The sequence below is a fragment of the Schistocerca serialis genome, chromosome 2 (assembly GCF_023864345.2).
Source record: "Schistocerca serialis cubense isolate TAMUIC-IGC-003099 chromosome 2, iqSchSeri2.2, whole genome shotgun sequence".
NCBI lineage: Eukaryota > Metazoa > Arthropoda > Insecta > Orthoptera > Acrididae > Schistocerca > Schistocerca serialis.
Window position 1 is genome coordinate 977955650 of NC_064639.1, and position 27868 is coordinate 977983517.

Sequence of the window (27868 nt, forward strand, 5' to 3'; positions counted from 1 at the left end):
TGTGGTGTGTCATTTTCTTGTCTTAGAGTGTACTATGGGGAAATAGTTCCAAAACTGACAATTTTTTTATAATCTAAAGAAACATGATACAAGAGGTTTGTGTAGAGTGATTGTTGCTCACCTTGTTAAGGTCTTCTTCAGGACAGAAACTCCCTGTTACAGAATGAATTTCCATGTGCTGATCTGAATCTTCCTGGCAAGTGAAAATCATGTGTCAGACTGGAAGAGAGTTACTGGTGGACTTAAAGCTGTGAGGGTGTGCCATGCCTAGATAGTTCAGTCAGTAGAGCATTTGCACATGAAAGCCGAAGGTTGTGGGTTCGAATTCTGGTTGGGATATAGTTTTAATGTCAAGAAGTTGCAGATCAGGACACATTCCATTACAGACCGTAAATTCATTCTGGGCTTCTGTCAATGCAGCTATTTCCCAATTACACATGAAATTTTTTCAAGTGGTTACAGTCACAGCCAAGACATAAAGTACAGTTTTTATAAACAGTCTAGAGATTGTCCTAAAGTTGCTAATGCGATATATATGATTGTCAATCAAAGTTTTTAATCCACTGCTCCTCATCCATTTCAGTTGTTCAAATTTGCAAATGTAGTTAGGTGCCAATAACTCTATACAACTACTATGACACTGAAACATTTAGAGTTCAAATAAGCTAGAGTCCACTAGAGTACCTACTTATAATGAAAACAATTTGATGCAAAGAAAAGTGATAGCAATAATGAAAGTAGCACCACTGATTGAATACAAAGTGTATGATATAGTATAAAGTTATCTTTTTGTTTATTTATTTGAAAAATATGGTGCTACACAGGAGTAGTGTAAGATAGTGCTGTGAAAATTGAAATGAATCTGAATCAACTTGAAACAGTGACTGGCCTATTACCTGTCTGAACTATAGCCCACAACTGTTTGCCAATAATTCAACTGTCAAAATGTGCAACTTTTTTGGGTAAGTTGAGGAATCCATGCTTTTCTGTGTCATGGTTTTTAGCACACCTTTGAGAAACCTCCTCTTATGAAAAGAGACTATACACCAGTTTCATCACTTGGTATTTTCTTTTTCAGGTTAGACTTTGAACATTTTGAGATAGCACAACCAACAGCACATGATACAACATGCTATGGAGGATTGTGTGATCGAAGAGAGGCAGCACAGTGCCATATAGACAGCTTTAAAGTTCTCAGTGGTTTTGGGGGTATTTCCAGTCTTGGATTTACCAGTCTCTGTGGCTTTAATTCAGGACAGCACAGTTAAGTTCCATAATCTATTGTATTTTGTTATTAATGTGATATTGTAATTGCCACCTGAAGACTGAGATGGAGGCTGTTGCAATTTCAAAGAACTGTAATAAGACTTTCTTATGAAACTTTTAAATAGAGAATAATGATATCATCAGTTTATAAGACTGGGGAGCTTCTGATGGTAAATATATAATTCTATGTACAATATTCTCTTACCATGCTGTGACCTCCACGAGATGGAAATGGGCCACATCATGTACAACTGCAGGACAAATACACTACTGGCCATTAAAATTGCTACACCATGAAGGTGACATACTACAGATGCGAAATTTAACCAACCGGAAGAAGATGCTGTGATATGCAAATGATTAGCTTTTCAGAGCATTCACATAAGGTTGGCGCCAGTGGCGTCACCTACAACGTGCTGGCATGAGGAAAGTTCCCAACCAATTTCTCATACACAAACAGCAGTTGCCCGGCATTGCCTGGTGAAACATTGTTGTGATGCCTCGTTCAAGGAGGAGAAATGTGTACCATCACGTTTCCGACTTTGATAAAGGTCGGATTGTAGCCTATCGCATGATCATGACATTGCTGCTCACGTTGGTTGAGATCCAATGAATGTTAGCAGAATGTGTAATTGGTGGGTTCAGGAGGGTAATACGGAACGCCGTGCTGGATCCCAACGGCCTCATATCACTAGTAGTCAAGATGACAGGCATCTTATTCGCATGGTTGTAACGGATCGTACAGCCACATCTCGATCCCTGAGTCAACAGATGGGGCTGTTTTCAAGACAATAACAATCTGCACGAGCAGCTCGATGACATTTGCAACAGCATGGACAATTGGCCCGGCGACCATGGTAGCGGTTACTCTTGATGTTGCACCACAGACAGGAGCGCCTGCGATGGTGTACTCAATGATGAAACTGGGTGTGTGAATGGCAAAACGTCATTTTTTCGGATGAATCCAGGTTCTGTTTACAGCATCATGATGGTCGCATCCGTGTTTGGCGACATCGGGGTGAACGCACATTGGAAGAGTGTGTTTGTCATCGCCATACTGGCATATCACCCGGCGTGATGGTATGGGGCGCCATTGGTTACACGTCTCGGTCACCTCTTGTTCGCATTGACAGCACTTTGAACAGTGGACGTTACATTTCAGATGTGTTATGACCCATGGCTCTACCCTTCATTCGATCCCTGCAAAACCCTACATTTCAGCAGGATAATGCACGACCACGTGTTGCAGGTCCTGTACGGGCCTTTCTGGATACAGAAAATGTTTGACTGCTGCCCTGATCTGCACGTTCTCCAGACCTCTCACCAATTGAAAATGTCTGGTCAATGGTGGCCAAGCAACTGGCTCGTCACAATACGCCAGTCACTACTCTTGATGAACTGTGGTATTGTGTTGAAGCTGCATGGCCAGCTGTACCTGTACACGCCATCTGAACTCTGTTTGACTCAATGCCCAGGCGTATCAAGGCCGTTATTACGGCCAGAGGTGGTTGTTCTGGGTACTGATTTCTCAGGATCTATGCACCCAAATTGCGTGAAAATGTAATAACATGTCAGTTCTAGTATAATATATTTGTCCAATGAATACCCGTTTATCATCTGCATTTCTTCTTCGTGTAGCAATTTTAATGGCCATTAGTGTAGATTATGACTGAAGTTTCATATCCATCTTCATCCACAGGCTGGACCAAGATAAAGTTTTTTTTTTTCTGAATGAAACTGCTCACTGAGGTGAAACTATACCTCTTTCACCATGGAAAAAAGATTGCATTCAAATAACAACTTCTGATTTTATGCATTAACCATGTGCAATACTACAGCCTTGAACTCTTGCAAAATCACGATCTTATATGACTTCAGGTCAAAGTCGTTCAGTATATGTCCATGTGTTGTTTATGGTTCTCTTACATGCTGTGCCAAAACCTGTTGTAAACTTAATGGCTTTTCAACATATGTTTGCCTTGGACCTTTTCAAAAATCTTTACTCACACTTCTTATCGGGCATGGATACCATTGCCTCAAACCACTTCATGAGTTCATGTGTGCATGACTTGGTAAACAAATTACTGTTGACTGTGACATGGAATTCCTCTTTTAATTCTTGAACTCATCTTCCTTGATGATGGAAAGTCTATCCTCTTCTGTAAGCTATAATTATAAGTTTGCACTAGTGATTAGCATTATCTCAATTGAAGCTGCACATTTTCTCAACATATGCGGGTTTATTATGTTCTTCCACAGGTTATCAAAACGAAATGTAGAAAGCTGCAAAACATTTATGGGTCCAAATATACTCTTGAATAATTAAATCTTATAATCTGTTTGTCACAACTTACCAAATGGAAAAGATATTGACCAGGATACACGCAGTTAGAAAATGACAGTTAGTAGCTGAGCTCTCTGGTACTGGCCTTGCTTTGGAGAACAAATAAATAAATGCTAAACACACATACACACTGCAGTACTAAGTCTAAGTGTGTATGTGTGTGTGTGTGTGTGTGTGTGTGTCATCTTTTGCAGATCCATTGCCTAGAGTTTCTGTAACAGTGCTGAAAGGAGCAATCTATCTCATTAGCAAATGTATTTGCATTTAAAATGTCTATATTATGCAATAAAACTGAAGTACTAACCTTTTACATCCCTTTTATAGACAAATTAGCAATAACACTATGTACGAAATCAGGTATTCACACCCTAAGCAAATTACTCATGATGACACTGCATTGATACTAGCATGATGACTGTTCACAATCCTGCCATGTCATAAAAAGAGTGATGCAATAAAGTTAGCATTAGTTAATGTTCTGCAAAGTTAAGTATGAATTACTTTCCTCTGTAATGTAATGTGGTGAAAAATGATTTTTTGTGGTGAAGTTTGGGATGTGTATCATTGCTTAACACAAGAAAACAGAATACCACATCATATTATGGATATCCTCCAACAAATAAATAATACCTATCTTGTGTAATCTGGGATGCTGCTTCTTAATGCTGCCATAGGTTCATCTTGATGTTACTGCATTGTCACTCAGGAATCTCGCAATGGTAGAAATAAGCTTCAGGAATTCATATTCAAAATGAGTTTTATTTTGCACGCTAGATGTTCAGCAGCAAACTGCATGTAAAATTGGCTTAACACTGTCTCATGACTGACATCAAACTGAACTCCAACTGAGATATGGTGGCATATCAATCGCCTCTACTTATATGATTTTAAACAATTACTGACATTGTCACATATTAAATTTTTAGGTTTAACAATTAAAAAACTTTTACATACATCATTCCAGATTACACAGAAATTTATGTGAAATAAAAGTGAATAATTTCATACAAAGACAGGAAAGAATTTGTTTCTATTAAGACTATAAATTACATGTTTTATCATTAAAACAATATATTTAATTAATTTCCATATATCATTTTATTTACTTAAAAGATAATCACCCTATCATTTTCAGATGATCAGAGGGATTAGTTTTTTTGGGAGAAAGGCCTAGATTCAATTATAAATTTTGTATGAGTAAAATTTTACATTTCTGTATAGTCGTAATTACAATTCCATTCATGAGACTCTTAATCTCAGGGTCGTGGGTTCGAGCCCCACGTTGGGCGCCAATTTCGCGTTTTTTTTTGGTAGTAAATATATATATATACTCTTTTCTATTTATTTTGGTTTTGTTTCTGTTATTGCTCGCGTAATAACGCATATACGAAAAGAGCCGCGAAATACCTTTTAGTAATGCTGTGCCAATAATTTCTTTATAATCATTAATTTTCAACAAAACAGAATATATTGGGTTCTTATTGTTCTGTATCTGGCTTTCTATTAAAGGAACATTTTTGGTTACTGTAACTCACTATAAAAAAAACATATCTTCCCTACTTTATAGTTATTGAAAATGAAAATTACTTTGTTATGAAATACTGATGTTACAGTTCGCAAAGATTGTTCAACATTTTGCAGTGGATTTTTGTTAAGCGTAAAACACCAATAATTACCACGACTAGCACAAGAACATGAGACTATTGTCGGAGAAAAATACGTTTTCACTATAAGGTTTGCCAGACCAGAACTAAGCACAACAAAATTCCTATTATGTTACGAAGGTAAATTATCTCTTTTGTACTGTTAGCAATATATTATCAGCAGCCCGCGTCAACCTGCAAAACACATCATAAAATCTGCTGCTCTGCTCTGCAAGTCGGGAAGCTGAAAGAGATGATTTTATTTCACTATTACCTTCCCGCTTCTTTGCGGTATGATCGATTTCTTTTAATGCAGTTTGAATGCGCCGCGGCAGCGGCTTGTTCGTTCATAGCGCAGCTCTGCACCACGGATAATATTTAAATAACTGAAAATGTCTTAAAAGGATGGGATAATAATTTAAGCAAGCTACTACAAATAATAATGCAAGGTTTCATTAAATAACTCTATTCAAAACATTCAAATATGTTAACTTTTCTACAATACACACCTTTTTTAAAAATAAGTCGTAATAGCGTACATCGATTAACCATGACAAAAGAAGACTACGTTAGCATGTACAACTGCGACACAGGCTATCTTACTCCCGTAACTCCAAGAAGAAGACAAAGAAATTACTGTTCGTTCTGTATTATTTATACTAGGGATAATTTTCATCTCTGTATGATATTTATCGTCTGTGCGGTTTCAGTACTCGCTGACACAGATATTATCTAAAATAAATAATAAAAAAAAATACATAATTCCATACAATAACAGAATACAATGCACAATATTTTCTCTTTACTACAAAATATGTCTTTTGCTAAGGGACGTTACAAATTCCATTCACTAACACCAATTAAAACATGAGTATGCATAATTCTGACTGAAAAATTATCATGTCATATTTCTATTATGGATACAATTTGTTTTTTATTTTGAAAATATAAGATTAGGTTCGATGACTAGAAATATCAAAACTTTAATTGTTAATTACTCCATAATTACAATAGCAATTTTATTCCTACCATGTGACTGAGGTTTGTATAATGTACAAATTGTGATGGTACATCAGCTTTTAACCCAACATGTTTCTGTCATTCTGCATGTTGGTCAGGCCCAACGTAAACAACGTCAAAACGATAGCTTAAATTAATGCAAATTATTAATTTGCTGCAAAAGAAAATCTTTAGTGTATTCGAATCCAGATAACCAGAAAAGACAATATCAAAGCAGCATACTGACATTACACATATGCCCTCTTGGGAGAGTGAAGATGAGACTGGTAAAAGGATATAGGGTCCCAAAAGGTTGTGGTATTACACCTCGCATATCGTTACTCTTATTGTTTTATGAATGACACTGCAATTAATGCCTCAGAGGCAGATGAACACAAACAAACTTGCTCAAATCATAAAAATTCTCGAGCGTTGGGCTGCACTCTGCAATCTCTCAGTGAGATGCACTCTATGTCTATGAGCAACTGCTGGCTTTTACATGCCTTCACTGTAATGTGTGGATTCCAGATGCTAGATTTCTTTTATAGCTCTCTTGAGAGCTCCGGTAGCAATGTTCTGCTACTTTTAACTGAGCCAATCAGTGATCAATATATTCTTAGTGGTCTCAATAGAAATGCTGGTAGTGCTATCTTGATGCCAGCTTACCCACACCACCAGCTATGGAGCTACTATAATAATATAATTTTTTGGACTATGTCTTACTTCCCTAAATCCAAAACTGTTTGAGGGTGAACTTTTAGATGCTGTCATGATATGCTTCTTACAGTCTACGAAACATCATTACACCCAAAGTATTTAGTTTACAATAACCACTGCTGGCACAGTGTTCTTCAGTCCTTAGAGCTATACTGCTTGATAACACAAAATCTTAGAATATAATTAGTTCACATAGTTAATCTGCAATTTTTTTGCAAACAATCAGAAAAACTTAAATGCATATCGTTCCAAAATTTCGTTTTTGTAGTTTTATTCTCTAAAGCCTTTAAAATAAAAAATAAATGTATTTTTCATGCAAAATCTTGATATGATTGATCTCAAACTTCAGATTCCTTGATTTCAGAATAGGCTGTAACTGAAACTACAATAAAGTATTACATATTTAACCATCTTTACATTATTCTGGGACTGAGAAGTAGCTACATGTGGATGACTGAGGGATATAACCGAGGTCAGCTGCCACGCCTATTGGTGAAGAAGCACTGAACACAAGTGAGATCCACTGACTGACACTATTGATCAATTTGTTACTTCTCACAGCTAACATTGATGTCCTTTTAACATTGCCCCACAAACAATCATGCAAAGACTTTTTCATTTAGTATGATTACAGGTGCTTTTTGTCCATATCACAGCTGAATCATCTACCTCTCCCTAAATGACTATGATATATGTACAAAGTACCTTCATTTAATAAGAATTCTGAACATAACCTTACTTAAGGTATGGACCAGGTGAAAAGTTTTATTCAAAGCCTTAATTGGCACAGAATAAATCTCCAAAACTAAATTGTGAAAGCTCTATTACAAAATTGTGTAAATTGAATGAAACAACTTGAATATTTAAACTATCGAAAGTACAGGTTGGAATATCAGCAATACTACAAAAAGGATATAATATTATTCACCGTAAAGATGACATATTAAGTTGCAGACAGGAAAAATTAAAGACTGTTATACACTGAGCTTTTGGCCAAAGCCTTCTTTAGAACAGCAAACGCATACACATTCACACAAGAAAGCACACCTTACACACCCATGGATGCTATCTCCTCTGGCCAGAATGCACTGAACAAAAGCAGCAGTGTGAAGTGTGGTGGGGAAGGGTGAGGGACAACAGTGTGCAGGGGGCAGGGGGAGGGGAGAGAAGATAACTGTGTGGTGGAGTGTGCAGGGACTAGAATGCCAATAGACACTGCATCAGGGGGTTGTGGGGGAAGGAAGGGGGAGACAGGACGGGAAGCAGAAAAGGAGAGATAGAGAAGGGGAAAAACTGCTGAGAGTGTTGACAGAGACCGGCGCACAATAAGGATGGGGGGACGTGAATTGGGAGGAGATAATAGGACAGAGGGGACAGAAACTGTTAGATGGAGGGTGTAGGAATGGGAGATTACCATAGGTTGAGGCCATGATAGCTTTTGGAGCAGAGAATGTGTTGTAAGGATTGCTCCTACCCTTGCCATTCAGAAAAGTTAGTGATGGAGGGGAGGATCCAGACCACCAGGGTTGTTAAGCAGCCATTGAAATCAATCACATTATTTTCAGCTGCTTGTAGAGCCCGTTTGCTCTTGGCCACAGTTTGGTGGTAGCCATTCATTCTCGTTGACAGCTAGTTGGTATTCATATCAACATAAAAAGTTGTGCAATGATTGCAGCAGCACTTCTCTGCACACAACACTTGACCGTGTGACTGCGTGGATTGTTGGTACAGTATCTCATGCTACAAATTCTTCCCAATGGCAATAATAATTATTCCTTCCTCATCTTTGCATGTTTTCACATGTTCTTTTCCACACCTACCTGTGCCTCATGAACTTTTGAACCTCATCCTAACAAATCGCCCCCCTCTCCTCTCTCTCTCTCTCTCTCTCTCTCTCTCTCTCTCTCTCTATCTCTCTCTCTCTTTTCCCTAGTCTCAACGGGCCCATACTCCCGTACCTCATCCATTCTGTCCTCTTTTCCAACATTTTTCTGCATTTTTTATGTATTTGTGGGAGTTTGTATTTTTACCTATTTGTGCATATTTTTGCACGTTTGTACATATTTGTGCATATTTTTATGTTTTTGTGTATATTTTTGATTGTCTGTTATCCAGCTATCCTCACAAGCAGCTAACACCTTCATTTACCCACTTCTTGCATCAGTTACCACATCCCCAACACTGTCCCTGTAATGATGGCTGCCTGCTACATCTTTCTGCACCAGATCAGAAAAGTATCTCTTTCCCTGGCTAAAACCTAATCCCACATCCTACTGGTTAAATGCTGCCTAAACCATGGATCCCTCCACTCCATGGTCTGTTGTTGTTATTGAGGTCTTTAGTCCAAAGACTGGTATAACACTGCTCTCCGTGCTACTCTATCCTGAGCAAGTCTCTTCATCTCTGAGTAACTACTCCAACCTACATCTTCTGAATCTGCTTAGTGTATTCATCTCTCGGTTCCCTCTACAATTTTTACCCTCCACGCTTTCCTCCAATACTAAACTGGTGATCCCTTTGTGCCTCGGAATGTGTCCTACCGACCGATCCCTTCTTGTATCCAAGTTGTGACACAAATTCCTCTTCTTCCCAGTTCTATTCATTATCTGCACATTAGTTACTTGATCTACCCATCTAATCTTCAGCATACTTCTGTAGCACCACATTTCAAACGCTTCTATTCCCTTCTTGTCTACACTGTTTATTGTCTGTATTTCATTTCCATATATGGCTACACTCCAAACAAATGCTTTCAGAAAAGACTTTCCCAAATTTAAATCTATACTCAATGTTAACAAATTTCTCTTCTTCAGAGACACTTTCCTTGCCATCGCCAGTCTACATTTTATATCCTTTCTGCTTCAACCATCATCAGTTATTTTGCTGCTTAAATAGCTGAACTCATCTACTACTTTAAATGTTTCATTTCCTAATGTAGTTCCCTCAGCATCACCTGATTTAATTAGATTACATTCCATTATCCTTGTTTTGCTTTTGTCGATGTTTATCTTATATCCTCCTTTCAAGACAATGTCCACTCCATTCTACTGTTCTCCTAAGTCCTTTGCTGTCTCTCACAGAATTGCAATGTCATTGGTGAACCTCAAGATTTTTATTTCTTCTCCCTGTATTTTAATTCCTACTCCAAATTATCATTTTATTCCCTTTATTGCTTGCTCAACATACAGATTAAATAACTTCGGGGATAGGCTACAGCCCTGTCTCACTCCCTTCTCAACAATTGCTTCCTTTTCGTACCCCTCGACTCTTATAACTGCCATCTGGTTTCTGTACAAATTGTAAATAGGCTGCCACTCCCTGTATTTTATCCTTGCCACCTTCAGAATTTGAAAGAGAGTATTCCAGTCAATACTGTCAAAAGCTTTCTCTAAGTCTACAAATGTTATAAACGTAGGTTTGCCTTTCCTTAAACTATCTTCTAAGATAAGTCATAGGGTCAATATTGCCTCGCATGTTCCTACAGTTCTATGGAATCCAAACTGATTTTCCTCGATGTCGGCTTCTACCAGTTTTTCCAGAATTTGTGTTAGTATTTTGCAACTGTTACTTATTAAACTGATAGTTCAATAATTTTCATACCTGTCAGCACCTGCTTTCCTTGGATTTGGAATTATTATATTCTTCTACCTGTCTCATACGTCTTGCTCACCAGATGGAAGAGTTTTGTCATGGCTGGCTCTCCCAAGACTATCAGTAGTTCTAACAGAATGTTGCCTACTCCCGGGGCCGTGTTTTGACCTAAACCTTTCAGGGTTCTGTCAACTTCTTCATACAGTATCATATCTCCCATTTCATATTCATCTAAGTCCTCTTCCATTTCCAAAATTTTGTCCTCAAGTATGATACCCTCGTATAGATGCTATATAAACTCCTTCCACTTTTCTGCTTTCCCTACTTTGCTTAGGATTGGTTTTTCATCTCAGCTCTTGATGTTTGTACAGGTGGTTCTCTTTTTTCCAAAGGTCTCTTTAATTTTCTTGAAGGCAGTATCTATCTTACCCCTAGTGATATATGCTTCTACATCCTTACATTTGTTCTCTAGCCAGTCCCACTAAGCCATTTTGCACTTCCTGTCAATCTCATTTTTGAGACGTTTGTATTATTTTTCAGCTGCTTCATTTACAGATTTCTATATTTTCTCCTTTCATCAATTAAATTCATTATCTCTTCTGTTACCCAAGGACTTCTACCAGCCCTCATCTTTTACCTACTTGATCTCCTGCTGTCTTCACTATTTCATCTCTCAAAGCTACCCATTCTTCTTCCACTGTATTCCTTTCCCCTGCTCTTGTCAATCATTCCCTAATGCTCCCTCCGAAACTCTCGACAACCTCTGGTTCTTTCAGTTTACCCAGATCCCATCTTCTTAAATTCCTACCTTTTTGCAGTTTCTTCAGTTTTAATCTACAGTTCATAATGAATAAATTGTGGTCAGAGTCAACATCTGCCCCTGGAAATGTCTTACAATTTAAAACCGTGTCCCTAAATCTCTGTATCGCCATTACACAATTGCCACTGATCTACATCCCGGTTTTCTTCTTGTCACTGTTGATGCCACTTCCATATACACAACCATAAATCATGAACATGGTCTTGTCAGTATTTGACACTACCTCTTCCAACGTCCTTCAGACTCCAAATCCACTACCTCATTCGCCTCAATAACTCTATCCTAACACACAACAACTTCTCCTTTGAAAGAATGGTATAGAAACAAATCCATGGCACTGTAATGGGCACCAATATGGCACTCTTCTATGTCAACCTGTATATGGCCCATCTAGAGGAAACCTTCCTAGCCTCCCAGAACCACAAACCCCTGGTGGGTTCATTGATGATATCTTCATTTCCTGAAATCAGGGCCAATACCCTATCATCATTCCTCTACAAACTCAAAACCTTCCCCCACATCTGCTTCACCTGGTTCTCTTCATCCCAACATGCACCTTCCTGGACATTGACCTCCTCATCTCTGATGGCTCCATCCATGACTCTGTCCATATTAAACGCACCAACCACCAATATTACCTGCATTGTAACAGTTTCCATCCCTTCCATGGCAAAAAATCCCCCACATACAGCCTGCCCACCTGGGGATGGGGTATCTGCAGTGACAATGACTTCCTTGCCCAGTATGCTGAATGTCTCACAGAGGCCTTCACAAACAGGCACTATCCCCAGACCTAATCCACAAACAGATTTCATGTGCCATATACCCAACCCCAATCCTCCCACCATCCAATTACAAAGTGCCCCCTTTGTCATGCATTACCACCCCCGGAGTGGAACAACTGAACCACACCCTTCATCAGGGCTTTGATTATCTACCATAATGCTCTGAAATGAGGAATATCCCAAAAAATATCCACACCACCCTTCCTTCCATCGCCCAGACAACCAACATGCCAGTCCATCCCTATACTGCTCTCAACCCCAACCCCTCATTGCAGAGATCATATCCTTGTGGAAGACCCAGGTGCATGACTTACACAATCCATCCACCCAGTACTTCCTATTCCAATCCAGTCATTGGCTTAAGCTGTCCTATCAGAGGCAGGGACACCTGCAAAAGCAACCATTTCACATACCAGTTCTGCTGCAATCATTGCACAGCTTTTTATATTGGTGTGTTGTCCACCAGGATGAATGGTCACTTGATGAATGTGGCACTGAGTGTGAAAATAGGCTGCAGTATATAAACACGGCTTGAAGAATAATGACACATACACAACAGGCACAAGAACCAATCAATCAAATCCTTCAGTCACAACACATGCTAGCTGAAGGATATTCATTCAACATTAAAGGGAAAATATGTTATTCAGATTGAGTGGTTTTACTGGCTGGTATACTGAGAGAGGGTATAAGAGCTAGTGATAACCTTGCTAACTGAATGGGAGTGACTTCCACAAGGCATCATGTTGTTGGTAGTGTGCTGAGAGCACACTAATGGGGGTGATTTCCATGAGACACCATGTTGGTGGCAATGTGCTGAGAGCACACCTCACAAAAAGTCAGCTGCTGGACTAGAATCGCATCATGGTGCAAGGACTAGAACCCAGTAATATTCCACTGCTCACCCAATCTGTGCCTGTCTGTTGTAAGTCCTGATAACAATCCCATACTCAACAGGTTATTTCCCTGCAAATGCAACAGCTGGCTCACATGCTCATTCCATGTCTTTAACTGCAGTCCTGTCACAGGCATTTCCTATGCAGAAGAGATCGGATCATATACGAAATACCTTTGTGCTTGAGTAATGTACCGCCTTCAGCACAAGACTTAAGTTTTACTGTCAGTGTACAAGTTGTGTTTCGATCTTGTATCACGATCATGACTTACACTATTGGTTTTATGCATGGAGTTGTTCTTAATTACAAAGCATATAAGGGAAAGTATACACTCTGAGGCTGCAGATAATATTTTATGTTTTTTAAAAAGATTTCTGTACGAATGATTTCTACTAACTCTGCTCAGGATTCAGATTGCACTTTTCTAAGCAACAAATACTTTTTGGTCATTGCCTTGTTACCCCAAAATATAATGCCATAAGGCAACAACAAATGAAAATAACCAAAATAAGCAGCCTCAGCCGCATGGGTTATGCTATGACACATAGTGCATAAGTTCTGTCAAATTCAGAATAAGGCAAGACCAATTTAATTTATAGTGAATGAGAAAGCCTAAAAATTTTGAAGAATATACTAGGTGTACGTCTTGATCACTGTATTTTAATCTTATGTTTTCATGAACTTTCTGAAACACATGAAAATAATTTACTATTTTTTTTTAACATTTAAAGTTAGGCCATTGGAACTGAACCACTTTTGGATATCAGAGAAGACATAACTGACAGATGCTAAAAGGTTGCTGTCTGACATTTTTTAACTAAAAGAGATGTATCATCTGCAAAGATGTATCATCTGCATAGTGGGAGGTCATTAATAAAAATGAGAAAGAGCAAGGGGCCCAGTACAGAACATTGCGGCACTCCTGTACTTACTGTTACCCAGTGGGATGAAGCTATTGTACCCTCTCCGAGATTAAGTGATACGCTCTGTTTTCTGTGAGTCATGTATGATTGAAGCCACATTACTGTGTCAATTAAGCCATAAAAGACTGCTTTTGCAAGGGGGATTTCATGATTTACACAGTTGAAAGCCTTGGTTAGATCACAAAATTTCCCAACTGAAGCTAATCTATTGTTAAGTGCTTTTAAAATATTATTTGTAAAGGAAAATATAGTGTCATCAGTTAATATGCCTGTCTGGAAATTGAACTGATAATGATTAAGTGCCCTGTGGATGTTCAGGTGATCAACAATTATCTTATGCACAAGCTTCACCAGAAATTTGGAGGACCATGGTAAAAGGGAGACAATGTGGTTTGTGTATGAACATTTTGCATTGTGTGTGTGTGTGTGTGTGAGTGTGTGTGTGTGTTTTCAAGCATTTTGTACTTAGTTTGCATACCCAACAGATTTACTTGAGTCAAAGAATTTTCTGACCCTGTATATAGTATTTACTTAATAAAGTCGCCATTCTTTGATCAAGCCAGCACTTCTCAGACTTTTGAAAGCTTCTTTTTTCCTTCTTAGATCTATTAATCAGTTACAGTTTCAAAAGTAGCTCATTAGCTATCATCTTTAGGGTTTTTCTATAACATGCACTTTTCATATTTTGGAAGATCCACATGATGTTAAACGTATTACATTCATTATCATCAATTTTCTGCTATATTAGCAGGTCCTTGCCTTCTCCATTTTCTGCGATCCATTGCTTTCTTCTTAAGGCTGCTGTATGTTGTACTGTCCATCATGTCATCCAGTATCTGAAATCTTTTCCTTCCTTGCTTCCTTTTCTCTTCTACATAACCTTCTGAAACAGTTTTGATCAGTCTGTCATTTTTTCTTAATGTATGCCCAGTCCACTTTCTTTTTCTTCTTTTTATTACATTTAGTAACTGTCTTTTCTCTCCCACTCTTCTCAGTACCTCTCCATTTTTTACTCTGTCCATCTAACTTATTCTTTCCATCCTCTGCCATGTCCACATCTCAAAAGCCTCCAGCCTTTCTCTGTCATTCTTCCTCAAAGTCCATGTTTCAGTGCCATACAGAAGAACACTCCATACAAAACATTTTATGAGTCTTTTCATCAGTTCTCTGTCCAGGCTGCTGCAGAAGATTCTCCTTTTCTTACAAAATGCCTCTTTTGCCATTGCTACCCTTGTTTTAATTTCTGTGCTGCACTTCCAGTTGGTGTCTATCCTGCTTCCACAGTACTTAAAATTTTGCACCTGTTCTAATATATCTCCATTCAGCATAATTTTTATTTCTTTATTTCCCCCTAGTGCCAATACTTTTGTTTTCTTTGTGTTAATTTTCATTCCATAATTTTTTCAGTTAGGTTCTGTAGGGAAGCAGCCTACTCATGCCGTAATAAATTCACATCAGTCTTTCCATTGTGTGCCAGCCTAGTCCGCTGTAACTAGCTCTGACATCATGAATGTTGCGCAATACTTTAAAAATCAAGTAAATAACCTGAAACGTTTCTAGCGTGTCAGGAGTAATACTAAATCAATATGCGTTGAACAGCAGTTCAATAACTTTAACTATTTTTGAAATTTGGATGTTTTTCTGTAAAAATCATTGGCGCAACAGAAAAGAGCTAGAGACTTGAAAATTTATATTTAGATTCCTTTTTCATAATTATTTAATAGAAACAGTACTTTGGATCTCACAAATTAAAATTTTAGTTGAAATTCATAATTTTCTGGTTTTTGTCTTAAAAATTAAGGAAGCAGGATAGATTAAGTAGGCAAGTAAATAAGGCTAGGAAGTTTAAATTTAAGTAGAAGGGAGATCCGCTATAATCATAAAGATGTGAGAAATTTCAACTGAATGACTATAAAACTATAGCGATAGCGTATCTCCAAAGGGCAAGTTCAGAGCTCGTCTACTGCGTGTAGTGTAATTAAATTAATTCTCTCGCCCAAAATAATTGACTTAGCCACATCAGACTTTTATTATGATTACTTACCTGTGTGCTGATTGCGCATTTAAAGTGAGAGCTTCATCGGCCATCAGCAAAAGAAGCTATGATTTATTCGGTAACTTAAGGTGGTGCATTACTAGCCCAGCGGCTAGTCGGGAGAGCCGATTTGATCAGGCGTTCCCTTAGCCGTCCACACCGCGGCTTTATATATAAGAATGCTGCGCAAGGAAGCAAGGCCCCAGTTCTCTCCAGACGCTGAATAGCACACCATCTGTGTCGGGAGTCGTGTCGCATTGGTATCATTGCTATAAACAGCCTCGGATGCCGTAATAAGTTACTCGGGATATGCGTAACCATGAAATCATTTTCGAGTGAAGTGTTAATTCTGGGATGACTTTAATTATCTATCTCCAGTTTGTGTATGTCGTATTTTCACGTGCCGTCACGGGACAAACATTCTACCATTATTTAGCGTGGCGTTTGATGAACATTATCATCAAATTATGGCGAGCATTCACTTAAACATTTAATTTGGACATTTATAGTTGCATCAGTGCATTAGACTCTGAACTGCTCTGTTAGTCAGATTGTGTGGATTCTTTTTTTTTATCTGTGACTTTCAGAATATAGCGAACATTTTTTTTCACAATCGTTTTTGATTATGAATCCCAGACAATCTCCTAATACTTCATAGCTATAAGCTGTAGCTATAAGTGTATTTCTCAGATGAAGTGGGCGCTAGGAATTCTAATTACAGGCTTCACATTTTGCTAATCACTTTCTGGTAGCCAATATTGTAGTTAGAGAGCCAGTATTGAGAACGGCAAAAGACAGCATAAATAATAGGAACATTTTAAACAACATAATTCCACCCGCAGCCCCACATATGGTTAAACGGCAGGGAATTGCATCCTTTCTGCAGTTACATAACAATTCTACATTTTATATAAAACAACACTAATTTCCACCAGCCGCCCCACAATTGGTGCATTGGCCGGGAAATGCATAATTTCCACATTACATTCAACTATACTAAATAACAACAATTAATTCCACCAGCCGCCCCACAGTTCAATGGTGTCCACTAAATCCTGTAATTCTTTTTCCCCTGTGGCTAGAAGGACCAAATCATCAGCAAACCTCAGACACCCTACTCTTCTTCTGCCAATTTCTACTCCTTGGTCATCTAATGAGCATTGGTCAATCATATTTTCCAAGTAGAGGTTGAAAAGGGTAGGTGATAGACGGCATCCTTGTCTTACTCCTTTTCCTAGTCCAATCCAGTTTGTACTTCCTCCTCTCACTTTAAGTGAGTCTTTTTGATTCAGATAGAATGAGTTTACAAGTCTTCTGATTTTCCAGTCCACTCTCTTTTCCCTCATTATAGTCACCAGCTTATCCCAACCCACATTGTCAAATGCCTTTTCTAGATCAATGAAGCACATAGAGAGGTCTCTTCCTTTTTCAATAAACCTTTCTCCCAAGATTCGTAGGAGCCCTATTGCATCTCTGGTGTGACTAGGGCCCCCCTTTGGGTAGACTGTTTGCTGAGTGCAAGTCTTTCAATTTGACGCCACTTTGGCAACTTGCGTGTTGATAGGGATGAAATGATGATGATCAGGACAACACAACACCCAGTCTCTGAGCAGAGAAAATCTGTGACCTAGCTGGGAATCGAACTCGGGTCCTTAGGATTGACAGTCTGCCATGCTGACCACTCAGCTACCGGGGGCGGGCTGCATCTCTGGTGCCCATATTCCATCTGAAGCAAAACTGCTCCTCGGCAAGATTCTACTTCATTACTTTTTCAAGTCTCTTATTAATTATTCTTAACATCATTTTGACTTCATGTGAAATGAGGCTGACTGTCCAGTGCTCGCTGCATTTCTTGGTTCCTTGTTTTTTTGGTAATGGAATTATTACTGTTGTCAGAAAGTCCTCAGGCCATTCACCACTGTCACATATTTTATTACATAACCTCAATATTTCTCTTATTCCATCTTGCTTCAAGCATTTTAATATTTCTCCCAGTATTGTACCTTTACCTACTGCTTTGCCATTTTTCATTGCAGCTATGTGCAGACTTTATTTCTTCCATGATGACGGTTGGCCCTTTCTCGTCATCACTTAACTGTTGAGTGATTCAAGTTCCAGAGTTTATAGTTTACAATCTGTGTCATATAGCTCTTTTAGATATTCTTCCCATCACTGGAGGACATTGTCATGATCTTTGTACACTACACTAACATTACATAGTTACAATTATGTGTTTTTTATTCATATTCAGTAATTGTTTTCTGTGCAGTTTATGTACCAGTGAATGCCTCTCAAGGAGTGAACTCAGTTACCTTGAGTTTCCATCTAGCAGACCGCAATCTGCACAATTCCCTCATTCATCCTGCCTGGAGGATTCGTGTTACACAACTTGAGTGTGTCCCACAACAATATGTCTTATCAGGACAGAAACGAGTAGCCCCTTTATATGCAGATTTCAACAGTCTAGGTAAGATTACACTTGTAACATTGTATATACATTTTATTCATAACTGCTTCCATAAATAATTCAAATTTTTAGCACAGTCCAGGAATATTTTTCTCAAGGAAGAAAAATATTGAAGTTCTTCACTTAGATATGTACTATTTAGAGAAGAAAGATACTGAAATTCTTCACTTAAATATGTACCATTTTTTAAATTTGATTTTTGTTTTTGAACTTATCTTAACTCTTGCTATTAACCCCTTAACTGCCTGAGAATACTTGGGATTTTAATTTTTACAATTACTTAAAAGCCTGGGAATATTTGTCTATCTTGACAATACTCTGTTTAGAAATTTAAATCCCTGGAGAAAATTGTTGCAGTGAGTTACTTCAAATGTGGCCACAACAGAGCACAACAATGTTACTTTGGTCGGTTTCACAGATACTTGAAGCCCTCTATTGGCTAGCTGCAGTTGAGGTTAGAAGGGGAGAGATTCTAGTTTCCACCTGCTCGCACTGTGTAAAGATATTATAATCTGATTGCTTTTACCCTTCATTTTTTGTTATGGAGAATTATCAAGAGTTTGATATGGAATTTAGTGGATCAGAAAGTGATACTTTAGACACTGCTAGTGTTAGTGAAGTGATAACAGATCAAGAAAATTATTCAAGAGATGTTAATTTTTCCAACATCAGAAAATGGTATGAAATAGACATGAATGCAGAATTGCCTCCTGCACCTCCAAGATTTCCATTTACTGGGGTGCCTTCATACTAAATGGCTTTTGAAATATGGTGGAATACGTAAGTAAAATAATTGACTTTGAGTTAGTGAATATTGTAGTCTTTGAGACTAAAAGATACATTCAAGATAAGAATGTTGCTGGCTGCCTGACACAAACAGTGATGAAATAAGAATCTTCTTTAGTATAATACTGTAACACAGCATTATAATAAATCAAGCTACCAGATGTATTGGTGTGAACATCTACTACTTGCAACTCTAATATTTTGCCAGTTACTTAGCTACTTTGGACACTAAACAAATGCCTTCATTTTTCAGACAATTCAAGGCATGACTCTGCTAGCCATCCACAGGCAAAGCTAAATAAAATCTGGACCATTTTAAAACACATCAATAAGAAATCCAAAATTATTTGTATTCCTGAGACTGATGTCGTTACAGATGACAGTCTTATATTATATAAGGGAAGATTGTGTTGAGTTCAGTATCTACGTCTAAAGACAGCAAAATTTAGAATAATAACATGCATGTTATGTAAGACCAAGTCTGGCTACTTATGGTCTGTGATTATATATGGTAACATTTGATGATGAATGTAAAGATCTGCCATAGTCACCTCAAATAGTATTGACACTAATAAACCCCTTCTCAACGAAGGCTGCCTTACAGTCAACAATTTCTACACCTCTCCACAACTATCAGATCTCCTTATTGCAAAGAAAACAGATATATATGGCACTGTGTGACCTTCTAGAAAAGATAGGCCACCAAACTTTTGCAGAGAGAAATTGAAGACGAGAAATATTGTTACATTTCAGAGGGGTAAATTTACAGCAATGAGGTGGTAAGACAAGCCTGATGTGTGTATTTTGAGACTATCCACAATGCAGAAATGCAAAATGTAAATATAAGTGGTAAACAGGTAATAAAACCAGCAACAGTCATATCACATAATGACACAATGGGAGGAGTGAATAAAGTTAACCAGACAACCCAGTAACATGGAAAAGAGGGAAAAAATACTACAAAAATATTTTTCCATCTACTTGAACCAGCTCTTTAGAATCCATTCAACTTATACAAGAAATGTAAAGGAGCCAAAAATTCTTTTCCTGTGACAGTGATTGAGAAGATGGCAGGCAAACAACACAGGAAGGGGTTGGGGATGGGTTAGGTTGGGTTGATTTCAGGGGAAGAGACCAAACAGTGAGGTCATCGGTCTCATCAGATTAGGGAAGGATGGGGAAGGAAGTCAGCCATGCCCTTTCAAAGGAACCATCCCGGCATTTGCCTGAAGTGATTTAGGGAAATCACGGAAAACCTAAATCAGGATGACTGGGCGCAGGAACACAGGAAGGAATAATCTTCAAAATTAGTGTACTTGGGGTTTTAATATAGCATTTTTCAACATTCTCTAATTACCCTTTAAGTCAATAATTTGTCAAACTACTGTTTGGAATAACGTATAAACACAATAAAATTTATGACTAAGCAATAAAAAAACTGGAAATTTTTGTACCCACTTGTACAGAAAAATTGTTAAGTTAAGGGGTTAATATAATTCATATGTAGCATATATTGTCACTCTCACAAAAGAATTGTACCTTTTATTTTTATTTGTTTTGATAATTATTGCGTTTTATGTGCTTCCATTTTTGACCCCTACAGCAAGTTTTATACTCAAGTATTAGTTCCAGATAATTTGGTGAAACGTCAATGAAAGCTTCCCTTTCTCATACAGTTCTTATGGTATACATAGGTTCTGAATGAACATTTAAACTGTGAATGCCTCTGTACATCTCTTACATGTAGTTTACCTCATTAGCTAATGGAAGTTAAGTGTTTCAGAAAATTCAGTCTGGTATGGAGTGATGTTCCTTTTTTTAGCACCACCTGGCTGTCTACAGTATTACACTGAACGTTCTGGAAACTATCAGACCTTTAACTTCAATAGTGAAGAAGAAATCAAACAACAATACACTGCTGATATGAACTACGCAATATGCTTCCATAGACCTTCAGATGCTTGTGGAATAATGTAAGTAAACAGCATAGTACAAAAACATCTTGTTCTCAGCTCTGATCAAAATTAAACTTAGATTTCTTTTGGAAAACAGTATTTGTTAGGCTTTAACTTGACAATTTATTCAATTCCTGAATTACAAAAGACTGCAAAAAGTTTTGTTGCAAAAGTACTTGTAGACATGAAGGAAACTAAACTAATGAATAAAACACTTCAAGGGATTCTCCACATCTACAAAGAACTTCATAGGATCAGATACATTGTATTCAACACTTTTCGAGAGTTAAAGAACTTTATTTTGGGCAACTACATCTACGCTGTTGAAGAGTATCTTCACAGAAACTTTTAAATTTAAATTTCAGTTTATTTTGTAATTAGAGTTAGCAATGTAATGCAGTAATCATAGTAACATCAAGTCTTCCAATTGCTTTGCATGCAAAAGCCCATAGTCCAAAAACTCCAAGTATTACATTTTCCAAGTTATTACATTTGTATTTGATAAAGATCAGAGATTATTTCCTTTTGGACACACGAGTGTGCAACACCCCCTCCCCCAGAGATTACTTGACTGCAGTGATTGGTTATGTTGAATACAGTGTATGGGTGAAAACATAAAAAATGATAGGAAGTCCTCATTTCAGTCTACAACAGAAACTCTCACTAGGATTTGCTTCAGAAGTTCCAGTTCAAATTCATATTATTTAATGGAGGACATGGTCCTAAGTGATTCATTATTTAGTGTAGTTGGAGTGTTAGAAGCACAGGAGGATATGACATGGGAAACTGTTAGTGGAGCTGAACTCAAGGTATAATACACTGCTGCGAAGGTATTTCACTCATTCTTTTTATCCAATGGAGGGGCAAGAGCATTTTTTATGCAGAGGTGCACTGTCTTCTGCAACTCAGAACAAAGTGCGCTGAGATACTTGGCAACTGTAATAAAGATAATAAAGACTAATATAACCTCTGCTGTTGTTCTGCTGGGGAAAGAGGCAAATATTGATTGACTGGCCTTTATTTTAGTTAAATAGAGAATATTTATTATTCTCCTGATCTTTATTATATCATTATGTTGTAGTTATTGATTATTTGCATTCATGTGGAAAATATTTTTGAAACAGTCTACTCAGAAATGTAAATATGCAATACATTGCATTCTATTGCAGGCATATAGCTGAGAAATTTGAAGTTGGTTCATACCACAGACAAGGTGGCAGTGAAACAGATCATCATTGTGATTCTTACAGTGTTTCTGATTACCTTTTCATTCCTAATGGCAAGACCAGTGACAGAAGACAAGCTGACAAGTATTGTGGAACATCATTGAATCCCAATATTTCTGTTACAGGTATATATGACTAGAATAAAATAAAGATTTTGTAGGCTGTAATATTTACATGTTTGGTTGTGGGAGAGAACACAATCAGTAGTTTTAGTATCTTATACAGGGTGTTACAAAAAGGTACGGCCAAACTTTCAGGAAACATTCCTCACACACAAATAAAGAAAAGATGTTATGTGGACATGTGTCCAGAAATGCTTAGTTTCCATGTTAGAGCTCATTTTAGTTTCGTCAGTATGTACTGTACTTCCTCGATTCACCGCCAGTTGGCCCAATTGAAGGAAGGTAATGTTGACTTCGGTGCTTGTGTTGACATGCAACTCATTGCCCTATAGTACTAGCATCAAGCACATCAGTACGTAGCATCAACAAGTTAGCGTTCATCATGAACGTGGTTTTGCAATGTTTACAAATGCGGTGTTGGCAGATGCCCATTTGATGTATGGATTAGCACGGGGCAATAGCCGTGGCACACTACGTTTGTATCAAGACAGATTTCCAGAACGAAGGTGTCCTGACAGGAAGACGTTCGAAGCAATTGATCAGCGCCTTAGGGAGCATGGAACATTCCAGCCTATAACTCGTGACCGGGGAAGACCTAGAATGACGAGGACACCTGCAATGGACGAGGCAATTCTTCGTGCAGCTGACGATAACCCTAGTGTCAGCGTCAGAGAAGTTGCTGCTGTACAAGGTAACGTTGACCACGTCACTGTATGGAGAGTGCTACGGGAGAACCAGTTGTTTCTGTACCATGTACAGCGTGTGCTGGCACTATCAGCAGCTGATTGGCCTCCACGGGTACACTTCTGCGAATGGTTGTTAACAGCACATTAAACAATAGTAGCAATATGTGATACCAGAGAAAATGAGCCCTAATTGCATTCCAGGAATTATTTAAAAATTAGATCAAATAAACAATGAGACTGATGTCATAAGAGTAGAAATGGTCTCACTTCAGTATGAAGTAGCAGCACTCACTTGGACAGTCGAAAATCCAGATTGAAGTCATATAACCAGTGGATTCTCTCCTAAAGTAAAAAGGACCATAGTTGTAAATTGTTTTCCTTACCTTTCTTATGGGTCATGTGGGCCAAGATGTGTCAGGATGGCTAGCCTAGCTGATACCTTGTGATCTGTATGGGTTTCTCATGTTGGCTGATCTTGGGGCACAGCTGCAACTTCAACCCTATATGTGGTAGTGGTGATGGCAACTTCTGTTAGGTATCTATAGCTGAACTCAGCATGCTGTGGTCTAAGGTTAAATGGACTAAGTCCAGCTAATAACTAAGAAAAAAAAAACTTCAACAAATTTATTCAATATGAAACTGAGAGACAGATTTTCTGTCTCAGTACTTACATTCAGTAGGTGAAATACCAGTACAACTGATAGATTCATATAAAAGTACACTACCATTTGAAGCTAATAATCTTCCTTGGGGAGGAGACAGGGATACAATGGGGGAAGGTTAAGAAGAACATCACACAGATTTCAGGATGAGGGGGACAAAAACTGTTTTGAGGATGAGGGGAAACAAAGATTACAAATAAGTCTACTGATGGAAATGAATTTTCATCTTGTGAAGGCAGATAGTGGACAACTATTTGGTTCTTTGTAATTTTGTAGTTTTATCAAGTGATTTTCCTTTTGATACATATTATTAAAACATTTGTTTTAGATGTGTATTTATGGAAGAAGGCAAGTTTCAAATCTGAGATACAGAATTTGGTTTCTTGTTTACATGGCTTCAGTCAAACAGTGGAAAGTCCAGGTTGGAATAACATCAACATTATGAAAGGGCTGATTGCTACTCACCACATAGAAAAGACAACACCATCACCTGCTCCAGTCCAGTCACAAGCATCTCCTATCTTGTCAAATGCAGGGCTACCTGTGAAAGCAGTCATATGATCTATAAAATAAAGTTGAAACCATTTTCCTCCTTTCTGCATGGTCATGACAACCAACATACTGGCTGTCAACATAAATGGCCACTAACAAAATGTGATCAAGAGACAGTTGTGCCACTCAGTTGCTGAGCAAGCAGCCCAGCACAATGTACAATGGTGGTTTGAAAGTCCTCAGAATCACCATGAGAGGTCGGTGCTAGTGCAACGAGTTGTTCACATGATATTCATTGGACTGTTGCCTGTAACCATGTGCCACGTCAGTGCTCTTGGAAGAGAGCTGTGGTGGTGACATGGCTCTGTTGTTGTTCCCACGTAGTGATTTGCGAAGATGGGAAAAATCGAGATTCAAGCAGTGATTAAGTGCTTCATAAAGAAAGGTATGAAAGCAAAGGACATTCATGCCGATTTGCAGAATACACTGGGAGACTCTGCTTCTTCATATGCAGCTGTTGCCAAGTGGATAAATGAATTTAAATTTAGTCAGGAGAGCTTAGATGATGATCTGCGCAGTGGTCGGCCAAGATGTGTCACTACTACAGAAATCATTGCAAAAGTGCACAAAGTGGTCATGGAGGATCACCAATTGAAAGTGCGTGAAATTGCTCATGCTTGTCACATGTCATCTGAAAGAATATAACACATTTTAACTGAAGAATTAAAAATGAAAAAAATTATCTACAAGATGGGTATCACGACTGTTGACGCTGGATCAAAAACATGCCATCGCCATGGCAAAATTACACGAACTAAGGTATGAATTGTTGCCACACCCACCTTATTCACCTGACATGGCTCCATCAAGACTTCCATCTCTTCCCAAAACTCAAAATTTTTCTTGGTGGATGAAGATTCACTTCCAATGAAGAATTGATAGCCGGAGTTGACAACTATTTTGCAAGCCTGGAGGAAACTCATTTTCGAGATGGGATCAAGGCACTGGAACATCTTTGGACCAAACGCATTAATCTACAAGGAGACTACATTGATAAATAAAAAAAGTTTCAGTGATGTAAGCACTTTTTTTCTATTCCATTCCAAAGACTTTTCAAACCACCCTCATACTTCACTTCAATGACTGCTTCACAGCCTGCATCATCTGGACCCTTCCTATAAACACCAGCATTTCTGAATTATGCAGCTGAGAACTCTCCTTGAAATATATCCTATGTTCCCATAGTGCCCCTGGCCTCAACCATCACTAGTCCCTATCTTTCACCGATACATCCCCTTCCCTGCTCCCACTCCAGTAATACACAGTCATCTGTTCCTCCAACATACACACTAGTCTTTCTCTCCTTCTCTGTTTCTATTGTTTTCCGCTCCCCTTCATCCTCTCCCACTCAAACATACTGACTGCTCATAGCAGCTCTAACCTGTTTCCACCACATCCCTGCACACTCCCATAAAGGAGCACTACACCTTCTCCTAGCCTTACCCTCCTATCCCTCCACTCCAGCCTCCCCCTTACCCTTACCACCCACAGACTGCTTCTCCCATCAGGCAAAGTTGCAGTACTCAGTCAGTGGCCAGAGACAGTGGTCCAGTGTGTGTGAGTTGTGTTTGTGTGAATGTGTGTGTATTTTCTACATCAGAAGAAGGCATTTTGACCAAGAGCTTAAATGTGTAGCAGTCTTTTCAGTTTCTGTCTACAACACAACATCTCCTCTATATGGTGATAACAATCTTTCCTTTTCATAATACTGGTGAGTAGGTTTCCTTTTTTATTCCACTGTCTGTATTCCATGCAGGTCTTTATCAATAGTAGGCTGCATATGAGGTTTCTACAATGTCTTTTCAATGGTAGGGGCTTATCACAAATTTACATTACAGCATTTGTTCGCAGTATAATTATATTTTTTTAAAGTTGGTTTAGTTGCACAAATAACTTCCAAACTACTACTGAAATCTAATTTCTTACCCTGAATGTGACACTAAGTCTTAAAGTATGGAATATTGGTAATGCCTGTTCCTCAATGATTAAGTATCATAATGATATGGGAAGTAAAACAATGTATTTTATGTTCCAGCAATATCCCCAGGGCCACTGTATGTGATCTTCAGAAGTGACAGTGTCACACTCAATGATTATATCAGCAGTGAGAGAGGCTTTAAGATGAAGTATCAAATAATGAACAACTGCCAGTGAAATGAGGTGTTCAGAGCACAAGTGGCGTAACTCCACTTACAATAGTTTTGAGTAAGAGGAGCATTCATTAAGAAGTGTATAAACAATTATTAATGTTAATAATTTATATGTATTGATGAATACCATATAATATCACTAAAGTCTCTCTAAATATATTAACAAAACTGAATATCATACAGGAAGTGCATAGAAAATGACTTGTTAAACAAAAATGGAAGGATTTACTTAGTTTGTGCATTGAACACTTATCAGTCATCCACTGTAACTTCAAGTACATTGTGTAAATACAGGCTTGTCATTTTCCTCGAAATATGATCCTGGGAATCTGAACATTGAGTAGACACCTTCATAGGCAAGTTCTTGAATAATGCATGAGACACAGGAGGAATTAATTTTAGAAGATCAAGCATATCCTTCTGCAAACAATGGTGAATCCAGGATGGAACGTAACAAAATTATTAGAAGGAAAGTTACTACTCACCATATAGCAGAGATGCTGAGTCACAGATAGGCACAACAAAAAGACTCTCACAATTAAAGCTTTCAGCCATTGGCCTTTATCAACAAAAGACACACACACACACACACACACACACACACACACACACACAAACATGCAGCTCACAAAAAAGCAAAAATTTGAGAGAGAGAGAGAGATAGAGAGAGAAAGATTAGTGTACCAAACCAGTATAAGAGTTTGATGAAACAAGGGTCCAAAACCTTTGCATTTTTATAATGTGATTAACTTTGGTGGCCAGAATTTATTAATTACAAAATGCAAACTTTGGTGGCCAGAATTTATTAATTACAAAATGCAGATTAAAGCTGGAAACATTTCAAAAAGAGAGGAATTTAAGGAACAGGGACATGGATGAGATGAAACAACAAGAAATTGTAGGGCGTTTCAAATGTAGCATTAAAAAAATGACTGACTGGGCGCAAATGTATGCTGATATTGTACCTACAAAACACACAACTAGGATAAGTTTACACACACACACACACACACACACACACACACACAGAGAGAGAGAGAGAGAGAGAGAGAGAGAGAGAGAGAGAGAGAGAAATGTGAGCGATGTCAAAATCATAATTTAAAAAGCATTATTTCAGAAGGTAAAAGAGAAGACAAAATTCAGTATCTTTCTGCTCAAATAATGTTTTTACAGTTTAAGTATTTTATATTATCAGTAACCTCTTATGGATTTTGCTGCATGTATTCATATACTGACAATGAGT

The 27868-nt window shown here is 38.1% G+C and overlaps 1 protein-coding gene across 1 annotated transcript; it reads left to right on the forward strand.

Moving 5' to 3' along the window:
* The first annotated feature begins 731 nt into the window (after positions 1-731).
* Positions 732-26842, forward strand: LOC126456564 (uncharacterized). The gene is made up of 7 exons (XM_050092310.1): positions 732-763; positions 882-962; positions 1079-1263; positions 18289-18486; positions 21095-21245; positions 22397-22578; positions 26511-26842. Exons 1-7 carry the CDS (start codon positions 732-734, stop codon positions 26627-26629), a joined length of 948 nt encoding a protein of 315 aa, XP_049948267.1. The 3' UTR covers positions 26630-26842.
* Positions 26843-27868: the final 1026 nt, after the last annotated feature.